The sequence below is a fragment of the Salvelinus alpinus genome, chromosome 2 (assembly GCF_045679555.1).
Source record: "Salvelinus alpinus chromosome 2, SLU_Salpinus.1, whole genome shotgun sequence".
NCBI lineage: Eukaryota > Metazoa > Chordata > Actinopteri > Salmoniformes > Salmonidae > Salvelinus > Salvelinus alpinus.
In genome coordinates this window covers 24,479,239-24,491,944 of record NC_092087.1, presented here as the reverse complement: position 1 = coordinate 24,491,944, position 12,706 = coordinate 24,479,239, and the positions used below count along the sequence as shown (strand labels likewise).

Genomic DNA, 12,706 nt, shown 5'->3' with positions numbered 1-12,706 from the left:
AGCATGGAACATAATGTAGTATTTAGGAGTGACACATATGACAAAAAAATCGCGTTTTCCAATATACACAAGCTCCCCTTTTAATAACAAGGTATCTCCACCAGCCCTGTGCTCTGATGGTCTCCTAGACAACCAAGATAACAGAGCAGCAGTTTTCCATATCAGCACCAGTCTATTATATCCTGGGATTAGCTCTCTTTCCGAAAAGGTCAAACACAAAATCATGACACCTGGTATTTTCACCCTGGCTGTGAGTGCACACACATGTATATACATGCATTCTCGTGCCGTTTCATTTAAAGTCATTAACCTTCAAAATGTCCCTGCTCACAAAATATCAGCATCATAAAGAAGGACCTTCTGTGACTTATGGTGAATGTAGACAGAACAACATAGCAGCAACACAAGCTGAGGCTTGGAGAGGTTACTCAGGCTATTTGTCTCATTACCAACCCGCTAGGGCTCCGGTTTTAGTAGCAATTGGGCCCAATGTACTGTTATGTAGCGACCCCTAGTGATGAGATGATTATTCAAAAGTAGATCAATATTCAAATGAGGAAAATGGAGGAAAGTGTGTGTATTTGTGTGTGTGTATGTGTGAGAGAGAGAGAGAGAGAGAGAGAGAGAGAGAGAGAGAGAGAGAGAGAGAGAGAGAGAGAGAGAGAGAGAGAGAGAGAGAGAGAGAGAGAGAGAGAGAGAGAGAGAGAGAGAGTCGGTGTGCATGTGCGTGTTGAAAGAGAGAGAGAAACGACGAACATAGAGAGAAATTCATGGCGGATAAAAATTAATTGAGTCATTGAGAATAGATGCAGGGGATGGAGACAGAGTGAGAGAGAAAGAGATTGAGAGAGAGGAAGAGTGAGGGAGAGAGAGAGAGACTACAAAAGGCCATTGCACAGCTGGAATGTTCCAGCTGGGATTCCCGATGGCTGGACAGGAAGACAGTGGAGTCCTGACAGGAAGAGTGTGCTGGGAGGGCTAGTGCTGGGTGGGGAGAGAGAGAGAGCTGTTTCCTGTTAGCTGCTCTCCCTCTCTCAACACATTTCTCTCTAAGTGTTCTCTGTCTACCTATCCCTCTGTCTTTCGCCATGCTTCACTCCCCATCCACATTCGGACTTGTAGGCCTATTGGTTATGAAACCATCCTATTTCCCTCAAATGTTCTCCTTCAAACTCCTCATGTGGGTTCACACAGCCACAAGGTATGATACATTTGATCAATGGGGTTGTGGGAGGGAGGAGAGTGGGTCAAGCTGCCAGGCCATCAAGTTGCTTGAGGTGTAAATAAACTGGGGAGCAGGAACCAGGTGTTACCACGGTGGTACTTCCTGCCTGTCAGATCTGTCAGCCAGGTTACAAACCCACGTGGGCTCACAATGAAAGCTCATGTACCAACGGGACAACACGAGTTAATGTCAGAGGTTTGATAAAAAGAGGTTGAGAAAACACAGAAAGAATGAGTCTCACAGTAGATATGAAATAGAGTGGTACGTGAAGTGTGAGAGGAAAAATGTCTTTGTCTCTCCTAAAGTCAGTAGACAATCAGAGTTTCCTATCAGCTCTGGAGTAGGGGGAAATTGGCTGCCCTGGAAAGGAGAGGGCCACTCTCATAGCCAATGGGAAGTGCCCCTGTCACTCTAATCAGGAGTGATAGAGAGGAGGAAACATGTGTGTGTGTGTGTGTGTGTGTGTGTGTGTGTGTGTGTGTGTGTGTGTGTGTGTGTGTGTGTGTGTGTGTGTGTGTGTGTGTGTGTGTGTGTGTGTGTGTGTGTGTGTGTGTGTGTGTGTGTGTGTGCGCGCATGTGTGTGCGCATTTGCACATAGGTACATGTGCATGTCTTTCTCTGTGTATGGATGAAGTTGTTTTTAACCATGTCTCACTGGGTTTAGAAAGCCCATGGATCTGTCATGGATAACATACACATATATAAAATAACCATCAGAGCCAGATCTGCCACCTCTTCACTTCCCCTAGAGATGGATCGCCCAGTGGATGTTTTAGGTGAATCTCTCCCTGAGAGGCATGACCAGCGTGTCTTTGATGGAGAGCCATGTGGCAGAGATCAGGGGGTCTTAGTGGGAGCTGTGGACAGTTACATACAAGGGGAGGAGGGCAAGAGGATTACCGTTTCATCAATACAAATCCATAGAGAGAAGAGACAAACTGACATAACACACATATACCATGTATACAAACTCTGATTAAGAACACACATACTCTATGCAGTAGATGGAAGCAATGACAACCTTCTCAATGATTGTCCCCCTCTTTCTGTCTCTCTTGCACCTTTTCCTCCATTTCCTCACCATACGACCCACCCTACCCGCCCCAGACAAAAATGTGTCTCTCCACACCCCCGACACAATCCTCTGTTTGAAGTCAGATGAACACAACATGTCCAGATATCTCTCCATCCCTCTTTCTGTTCCCTTCCTTACCCTCCTCTGTCCGTTTGTCTGTCTATCTGTCAGCCGTGCTCATCTCCACCCCCTGCAGCTGTGAGAGGGGCACAGGCGCTCTCATTGTGCTCCTCTTCCTCGCCCTCGCTCGTCTGCACCCGCCACAATCACACCTGCCACCTGCACAGGACATGGGCCCTGACCAGGCAGCTTTCATCTCCCCCCAGCGCAGGCCCCTCTGCCCCAGGCCTGTCACTGTGGAATGGCAGACACACGGGCTAGAGGACGGAGAGCCATCTCTGTTTGTTTCCAGGTCAAGAGGAGCTAAAGTATACAGGATTTGTCCACAGCAAAGCCATAGATTTTAGCATAGGATGCTACATTTTTTTATGATTTTGAATACAACAGGAGACAGAGACCTGGGAGTGTGTGGGTATTGCCAGAATGCATGATGGGGATTTTCCTTGTTTATATTGCCTTGTAGCCCAAAGTCAATTCTCTACAGATTACCATCACTTTAGGTAAAATACCATCAACAGCATTTTAGCTATTGTGGGTAGTGAGTACAGTCTTTACAGCATGGAGGACAGTCAAGTATGACAGATATTTGATGGCACATGGTTTTCCATTTGCATTTGTAAGTGTTTATGAGTGTTCATGAATGCATGTGTGTGTGTGCATGCCAAGCTGGACTCAGGGGTAGACTTAACATAGTACATGTAAATCCAGGACACTCCAATTAGTATGATATGTTACGTTTCGTATGATATTTATTAATTTGTGGATGTCCATCATTCATTTCATATGATACGTTGCGAATTACAATTTGTATATGTTACGAAGTGCAATTTGTACAATGTGTTACGAATTTGCAAAATGTATGATATGTTACAAATTCCAATTTGTTATGGCTAACGTTAGCTAGGTGGCTCAGTTAGGGGTTAAAGTTATAAGTTAGGTTAATTAAGCAGTTAAGGTTAGGGTTAGCTAACATGTTAAGTAGTTGCAAAGTAGCTAAAAAGTAGCAAGTAGTTGCAAAGTTACTAATTAGCTAAAATGCAAGTTGTCCGTGATGAGATTCAAACAAGCAACCTGGTTATACGCCCATCCACCCACCCTACTTTTGTTTTGCGTTAACTAACCTTCTGTCTTATGTAATCATACCAAACATAAGATATCGTTCTAATTTGAGGCTCCTGGATTTATGTTTACTATGTTATGTCTAGTCTATGAGACCAGGTTTTGCATGCATATGTGTGAGTATTGAGAACTCCCTTGATGTTTGGATTAGTTTCCTCCTAATCTGCATGGTTTCTCTCTTCTTTCTTCAACCTTCTGCTATGTGCGTGTATGTATGTGCTGCATGTATAATAAAATAGGGACAGGGAGGATGGCTTCTCTGAGGGAGTGATTTATGAGCACGCACTTTGAAGGGTCTTCAGTGCAGGATATTGTTCTCTGACAGTGACTGGTCCCTCGGTAGGGTGTGTGTGTGTTAAAGAGAGGGAGAAAGAGATTAGGAGAAGGGGGCTGCAGGTGAGCTCTCAACATAATCAATCACCACCATGTCACGTTGCTCTTGGCCTCTAGATTCCCCATTTCATAGGTACCTGGCTTTTTCTTTCAGATTCTTCCAACACTATTAATTAATTCTGAGAAATAACTTACTTGCAATAGCCTAAGTTACTGCATGAGGAAATAAATATTATTTATGCAACTCATAACAACCACATGGTTCACACACACACACGTTCCTCAGCTTTCACTCTTCGACACATCAGGATACAGTTCTGTTTGTAGATTCCGGTTTAAACAGAATTTTGCTCGGATTTGGTCAACAGCTCAACCGCAGCCCTGGTGTGACCGGTTATCACATCCCCTATAGGCTGAAACTAAAGCAAGGCAGGGCCAGAACCGAAAGGAACATCTCTAACGAATCTTCACCTCCTACCACCCACATATCAACCAAATACAGTAAATCACACTAAACTATTACAAGAAAACACATTTTGAATCTGTCGCTATGCCACTCATTTGGGTAAGACATAATCAAATTATTGCCACTATTGGAAGTGATGTCAGATGTGAGGAATTGGTGGTATTATGAAGAGCTAATGCAACATACTGTACTTAAGCAATACTTTCGCTCTCTCCCTTGTTAACAGTTTATTTGCCAAACATACAGCGGTTCACAAATAAGTATGCAACCTGCTGTAGAATACAATAAGATCTAACATACTGGTAACCAAGTTGTGATGTGATGGCGTCATTTAATAGTAAGAAGCGTTACATTACCTCAGCTGTTTTGTTTGACATACCACTGCAAACAAGTGAGGGAAACTATGTCAACTACAGTATGTCTGCAGTATAGGAAACTCGGCAAAAAGAGAAATATCCCTTTTTCAGGACCCTGTCTTTCAAAGATAATTCGTAAAAATCCAAACTTCACAGATCTTAATTGTAAAGGGTTTAAACACTGTTTCCCATGCTCGTTCAATGAACCATAAACAATTAATGAACATGCACATGTGGAACGGTCGTTAAGACACTAACAGCTTACAGACGGTAGGCAATTAAGGTCACAGTTATGAAAACTTAGGACACTAAAGAGGACTTTCTACTGACTTTCTAAAACCAAAAGAAAGATGCCCAGGGTCCCTGCTCATCTGCGTGAACATGCCTTAGGCCTGCTGCAAGGAGGCATGAGGAATGCAGATGTGGCCAGGGCAATAAATTGCAATGTCCGTACTGTGAGACACCTAAGACAGCTCTACAGGGAGACAGGACGGACAGTAGATCGTCCTCGCAGTGGCAGACCACGTGTAACAACACCTGCACAGGATCGGTACATCCGAACATCACACCTGCGGGACAGGTACAGGATGGCAACAACAGCTGCCTGAGTTACACCAGGAACGCACAATCCCTCCATCAGTGCTCAGACTGTCCGCAATAGGCTGAAAGAGAATGGACTGAGGGCATGTAGGCCTGTTGTAAGGCAGATCCTCACCAGACATCACCGGCAACAACGTCACTAGACCAGACAGGACTGGCAAAAAGTGCTCTTCACTGACGAGTCGCAGTTTTGTCTCACCAGGGGTGATGGTCGGATTCGCGTTTATCGTCGAAGGAATGAGTGTTACACCGAGGCCTGCACTCTGGAGGGGGATCGATTTAGAGGTGGAGGGTCCGTCATGGTCTGGGGCGGTGTGTCACAGCATCATCGGACTGAGATTTTTGTCATTGCAGGCAATCTCAACGCTGTGCGTTACAAGGAAGACATCCTCCTCCCTCATGTGGTACCCTTCCTACAGCCTCATCCTGACATGACCCTCCAGCATGACAATGCCTCCAGCCATACTGCTCATTCTGTGCGTGATTTCCTGCAAGACAGCAATGTCAGTGTTCTGCCGTGACCAGGGAAGAGCCCGGATCTCAATCCCATGGAGCACGTCTGGGACCTGTTGGATCGGAGGGTGAGGGCTAGGGCCATTCCACCCATAAATGTCCAGAAACTTGCAGGTGCCTTGGTGGAAGAGTGGGGTAACATCTCACAGCAAGAACTGGCAAATCTGGTGCAGTCCATGAAGAGAAGATGCACTGCAGTACTTAATGCAGCTGGTGGCCAGACCAGATACTGACTGTTACTTTTGATTTTGACTCCCCTATGTTCAGGGACACATTATTCCATTTGTTAGTCACATGTCTGTGGAATTTGTTCAGGTCATGTCTCAGTTGTTGAATCTTATGTTCATCCAAATATTTACACGTTAAGTTTGCTGAAAATTAACACAGTTGACAGTGAGAGGACGTTTCTTTTTTTGCTGAGTTTATGTTGGTGTGAGAATGATTGGCTGAGGGGGGGTCTACCAGCCCTGCAGCTCCAAATCTCCACTGAAGCGCAAACACAAAATGCCATTGTGGGCCTTGTAACGCCACCGAACATCAGTGCTAACAGACATTGTCTTTGCCTTCCTCCAATGTGTATTTTCACAATGATTATTGTAATGCACATACAATACATGAACATTATCATGGCAACTAGAATGGGTAGTTATAGCACAGAAAATGCCTTGGCACAACCTCTTACGACCCTAAAGGGAAAGCGGTGACCTCAGACTGACCTATGTCTCATCTCCTGTTCGTCCTTCTCTCTGATCAGGAAGAAATAAGCAGGTTTCCTAGGGAGTGCCACCCTCCACTGGCAGTTTGGGTTGCTAGGTGTGGTCATCCTACTAAGGCCCAGTGTGCACTCTAGAATAAATCGTGTTGGAAATTCCCAGAGGAATGTGGAGAAGGGAAATGTAATATACATGTCATATACAGTATGTGACATCTTTGAATGTAATGGAGAATTCAACCCACCATTGCCCTCTCGTTTATTAATTAATTGACAGGTGAGCCACGATTTAGTGTCTTCAATAATATAATTAGCTGATGTGATGATCAGCAAAATTAAAGAACAAGCCAATTTTCCCCCATGATTAAGAGAGAATCAGCAAGCCACATTTACATGGATCACATATGAATTGAGCACCAGTGGTTTTATTTGGGGTTGCTTCCATATTAAAATAAAATAAAACAGTGCAAACTTTGTAGGCACTATCCCTTTCTCAAGACAAAAGCCTCACTTTCCCACCACAGATGGGGAAAATATCTTGAGCAAGAGTGCCCTCGGGTGGTGGAACTAGGTTACTTCACTCAAGAGTTTTAAAAGTGGAGGAATCATTTGTATTTTAAAACAGTTCTCAGACAATGTTTCAAACTTGGTTCATTTTCCCCATTTCATTTACTAACGATACAGGTTCACATACATTATCACTCAATGTCTTCGACTGCCCCATACTATTCCCCACACACATGGCCTAATCTCATGCATTCACTAAATCTCCTATCAAAGAAAATATACCATTTACAAAGAGAAATTATACAAAATGTTAGAAAATATTACAGAGGGACAATGAGAAACTTAACATGAAGATGGTAACCCTTTGGATTGTGGTCCACACCGTTTCAGAGCTTCAACTTTGTTCAAATATAACAGCCAGGGCGAAGTAACAATAGTTCGTAAGTGCAAAGAATATGACGAAGACATTTAGAGACTGTTTGACTCACAAGGGATCCCTTATTTCAGGGGCACTGATGACTACTCCACCCTTATCACCACCGACCATTCAAAAAAGGTTACAAAAATAATATTATATACACAAAAGATTCAAAATGTTTATTTTTTTCACCCCCCTTTTCTAGTATCCAATTGTTAGTAGTTACTGTCTTGTCTCATCGCTACAACTCCCGTACAGCCGTACGGGCTCAGAAGAGACAAAGGTCGAAAGCCATGCGTCCTCCGAAACACAACCCAACCGCACTGCTTCTCAACAGCGCGCATCCAACCCGGAAGCCAGCCGCACCAATGTGTCGGAGGAAACACCGTACACCTGGCGATGGTGTCAGCGTGCACTGCACCCGGCCCGACACAGAAGTCGCTAGTACGCGATGAGACAAGGATATCCCTACCGGCCAAACCCTCCCTAACCCGGGCAGCGCTAGGCCAATTGTGCGTCGCCCCATGGACCTCCCGGTCGCAGCCGGGTGCGACAGAGCCTGGGCTCGAACCCAGTCTCTGGTGGCACAGCTAGCACTGTGATGCAGTGCTTAGACCACTGCGCCACCCGGGAGGCCTAAGATTCCAAATTTAAACATGAAAATTCTGCATTTACTCAGACGAACAACAGAGCTCTTCCTCGCAATTTAACTTAGACTGCCATGTAAGGTGTGACGCAAGCATTTCCTGTGGTGTGAAGCATAACGCTGTTGTGTTTCTAGCGAGGCACAAGTGTTTGCATGCACCTACAGGTTCCTTTAGTGTGTGTACTTTGTGACTGGGATGGACAATGAGCTTGCGGGTGAATGTGTGCAAAGGTAAATATTTCTTATTTTATAATAACTGCAGGGCCGGATCAACAGATGTGTAGTTGGGGCAGCACATGTGTTTTTTGTACACTGACACGTGTATAGTGGTGTTTACAGGGTGTCCAGCAGACTGTCGATGCGGGTCACCAGCTCCAGTCTCTTGCTAGAGAGGGTCTTCTCGTTGTCGATGTAGGCCTCCTTCTTAACCTTGCCTGCCACCAGGCGCTCAGCCTCCTGCCAGGAGCGACACACCAGCTCCTTCACCTGGCCATCCAGCTTCTGCACCTCACCCACCTGTTGACAAACACAAGGAAATGTGAGGTTCAACACAGTGTATGCACACAGGTAGGTATAAACTGTACATACACACACACCAAACACTGTACACACAATTGAATACACACACACCTTATCTGCGAGGTCGGAGCCCTCTGCTTTGAGGCGGGCCTGCAGGGAGCTGATGTCGTTGGTGAGGGTGCGGTGGTCGGCCTCCAGGATCTTGCGGCCACTGTTCAGGGCCCCTGTGTCTCGAGATTGCTTATAGCGATTCACCACCTCGTCCATGTGGCGGTACAGCCCTAAACGCTTGTTGACCAGGGTCAGGACCTGCTCTGTGATGGAGGACACCTTCATACGAACCTCTGCAGCAGGGTCCTGAAACGGGGTGGGGGGCGAGACGAGAGACTCAGCAAGTGCATACAGGAAAAAGGAGATAAACATAGAAGGGAGTGATGTGGAGAGTACAAGTGCTATCACTATTAAAGAGACTGAGGAGGAGTATGTTGAGGATGGTGTACCTTAGTGATGGAGAAGTCTAGGCGCACATAGATGATGACAGTGAAGAAGAGGATGTAGAATGCCCCCACCACCAACAGGGGCTCCTGCAGCATCAGGACCTTATTGAAGGTATAATGCACCTGGGGGATGAGACAGAGGAACTCACACCATCAATTGGGAACCTTACATAGCATCTAAAGCATTTCTCTAAAAGGGTTTGCAGATGTAAAGCATGCATCTTGATTGTTTAAATTGTTTTTATATTTCAGTGGCATAACTCCAGAGCCATTGCTTATAATAATCCTGTCACCGTAATGGCACTCTGGTTTTCCAGATGAAGTGAAACCAAAGAAAAACTGCCTTTGTTTCTCCCCTGAACCTCCCCCCTAAAGTCTCTGTTCCCTCCTCCACTAGGGGATTGCAGCTCACCACTACGTCCTGGATGTGCTGCTCCACCAGGTTGTTTTTAGACGCCACCAGCACGGGACGGCCAAAGGTGTCTAGGTAAGTGTAGTGCAGCTGGTCTGGAATACGGTCAATGGGGTAGGGTGTTTCCACATGGATGTTCCTGAGAGGAAGAGACATGGATCAATAAAATGAAACAGGAGATCAATGCATTTCCACAGATGCTAAATACACATCATGCATACTCACCTGGCGCCTTCTGGCAGTATGAGTTTAACAGTGAGGGAGTCGATGACCTGGTCATCATATACATGGTCAACCAGCCTCATCTTCAGAGCGTACTGATCCCCTGAGGACCATAGGAATATTTGAATTAGCATATTATTTTTTAGCTTTCAGTTAGGCCATTTCTCTTTAAAAAGAGTTCTGGTTATAAACAGTTATCGTAATATGGTAATCTAGTCAACTCAACTCACCCAGGGTGTAGAGGTACTCGTAGCTGGGCAGATTGTAGCCGATAATGTAGTGGGTTTTCCAGCCACCAAACAGGGGGAAGCGGGGCCTAACCTCCACCTCCACAGAGTCTTCCAGAATCTGGAGGTGGGAGGTGGAGATGTTGCCGATCTCATCCCGGTAGTACACATCCTGGGCTGAGGCAGGAAGAATGGTCTTTGTGAGAAAGAGGATGTAGTTATTATACAATCTTTACAAGTCCCCATTGAGAGCATGATTTGCAAATGCACCAATATTCCATAGCAATAAAAGTGTCTTTAAAATCAACACACCTTAAAGGATTTGACTGATGAGATGCCACTGTCAGACTGGCGCTGGTAGTCATAACGGGAGAAAGGCCCTTTCAGGAATGCCCCTGTGTGCCTCATGTCAATGGTCTCTTCCACAGCAACGTTTCCCCAATGAGAGACTTCAATGATGCGGGTGATGCTGCTAATGGTGAGGAAGGGGGTGTTGTTCTCATAATGGACCTTCAGGGCATCCTAAAAAGAATGAGAAACAAAGAAATATCAAACTTCTCTTCCAAATATGAATCTACTAAGCCAATATTTGCTATTCAGCAGGCCCAACAGTGTTCAGACCATTCAACAACAGATCAATGCATCTCAAACCCAGGGCCCTCAGACATTATACCTCACTAAATGGGGCGACATCACGGAAGGGGCCGTACTCAATGGCCTCATCACTCTTGCTGGGGTTGCCCAGCTTGGTGTAGCTCTCCACAGTCTTAGAGGCAAGGCGGACACGGGTGGTCTGGCTGCGGGTGGGGTATGGAGAGTACAGGTAGTGGTTGCCCTGGAACACCACCAGCTGACGCTCAGCCTGGGTGATGTGGGTGGGAAAGGGCCTCAGAATGTGGCTCAGGACTGTCTCCACCTTCACTCGCAGCTTAGCGCCAACGCCCAGACTGGAGGGTAACTGCACCTTGTAGAACTCCCCACTGTAAGAGGTTAGCAGACAGGAGGGGTCAGGTCAGTGGACACCAGCACCAACATATATGGCTTTAAAAAACAAGGGGACAAACTAAAACAGTGACAGAAACTCCACTGGAAAAAAGAGGTGAAGTTTAACATGGTGAAAATGTGCATATCTAGAAACTTTATAGTCTAATGCTTGACAATGGATAAGCAACACAACGATAGCATCATGGCATTTTGGTACATCAGAATTGCATTCATTTCCAATGAAAAGTTGTGTTTGCCTTGCAGCATTGCATAGGCAGTTGCAGTGCGTTCGGTGTGGTACATACTTATGCGTGAAACTGTATGCGTGAAACTGTATGCGTGAAACTGTATGCGTAGATGGCTTGACAGAAATGGTAGCAGAAGGTGAATGTTTAACTTTTGTTGCATACATATCCAGATGATGCTGCATACTATTTTGCGCAAAGACGCTGTCGGTGTGTTCGAAGTGTTAGTGAACAGGGATACACCAGCAATTAAAGACCTCTCACCTTTGGCCTTGGATAATTGTCTGTTTGAGCTCAAGTATGCCATCCTCCTCTTCATCACCCTTCACCTGGCAAAGACACACGTGTTTACATGTCTGTACAATCCGGTGCAATTCAACTCTTATTACTGCAACTGGACCTGATCTGTATTCATTATAGATAGGAATGAGTTTGAGTATGTTGCGTTGTGACTGTAGTTAGTACTCATTCCCCACGGCTATGGGTGGTGTGCACACAATCACTGATAGCACACACAAATCTTAATTTACAACCCTCACCATGAGGAAAACATTTATTCTAACTAGTTATTAAATATTATCTTACATAATCAAAGGTCCCGAAATCATGCACGCAAAAGGAGCTGTTCATAATATAGATACGACACGGAAGTAACTCCCCTCAGCGGATACGTGTCATTCCTGACAGAACGAGTGCTACGGAAGTGCACTCGTTAGCCCATTCAAACAGTTCCACGCCACAATTACATAATTGACTTATATATTTTTTGCTACAGCCTTGCATTGTTAGCAAAATACATTTGCTAGTTAGGAAGTCGCTATCTAGCAAGTAGTAAGTTAGCTTCCTTGCCTGGGCGCTGCAGGACAAATGCATGCTATTGTTAGCTAGGTTAACTACCTAGCCTGCTACCTATAATCATGTGTTAGGTCACTACCTGGAGAAAAATGTTTGGTTTACAGCGAATGCATTCCTAATTAACTTACCGATGCTCCGACGTACGCAAGGTTGGGGGCCAAGTCGGGCTCTACTGCCAAGATAAAGCTATGTACCGCCGAGTCTCCCTGGTTTGACAGAAGAATCTCTGCTGTTATCTTAGCGAGGTGCGTGCTCAGGTCCACTGTTCGTTTCACCTCCTCGTTCACCAGCCCGTCGGCAGCTACTCGATAACACAGTCCGGTGATAAGGAGCAGACAAGTGGGAACTGTGCAGAAGGGTATGCTTCGCGCCATTGTTATATAATTAAACAGTATGTATAGTTGAAGCTAGAGAGAGGGGGGAAAAAACAAAAATGCCGCGCGCCACTAAGATCGAAGTTGCACCCGAAAGGATGACGCTTAATTCATTTCTCACGTAATGGCGTAAACTTCTTCTTCATCTTCTTCTTCTGTGGGTTTTATGACAGACTACAACCAAAACATGTGTTTTGCCGCCACCAACTGGACGGGTTGAAACCAAAACAAGGTAAAAAATAAAATGCATAACTAACTTAATCCACCCAAATAGAAAAAGT

General features: G+C 45.3%; 1 protein-coding gene across 1 annotated transcript; it reads right to left on the bottom strand.

Moving 5' to 3' along the window:
• Nucleotides 1–6,924: 6,924 nt before the first annotated feature.
• Nucleotides 6,925–12,570, bottom strand: LOC139557288 (dolichyl-diphosphooligosaccharide--protein glycosyltransferase subunit 1-like). The gene is made up of 10 exons (XM_071371894.1): nt 12,180–12,570; nt 11,461–11,525; nt 10,641–10,947; nt 10,280–10,489; nt 9,971–10,163; nt 9,744–9,843; nt 9,519–9,657; nt 9,110–9,229; nt 8,721–8,966; nt 6,925–8,606 (listed from the first exon to the last, which is right to left on the bottom strand). The coding sequence occupies exons 1-10, from the start codon at nt 12,423–12,425 to the stop codon at nt 8,424–8,426; spliced, it is 1,809 nt and encodes a 602-aa protein (XP_071227995.1). The 5' UTR covers nt 12,426–12,570; the 3' UTR covers nt 6,925–8,423.
• Between the last annotated feature and the right edge of the window lie 136 nt (nt 12,571–12,706).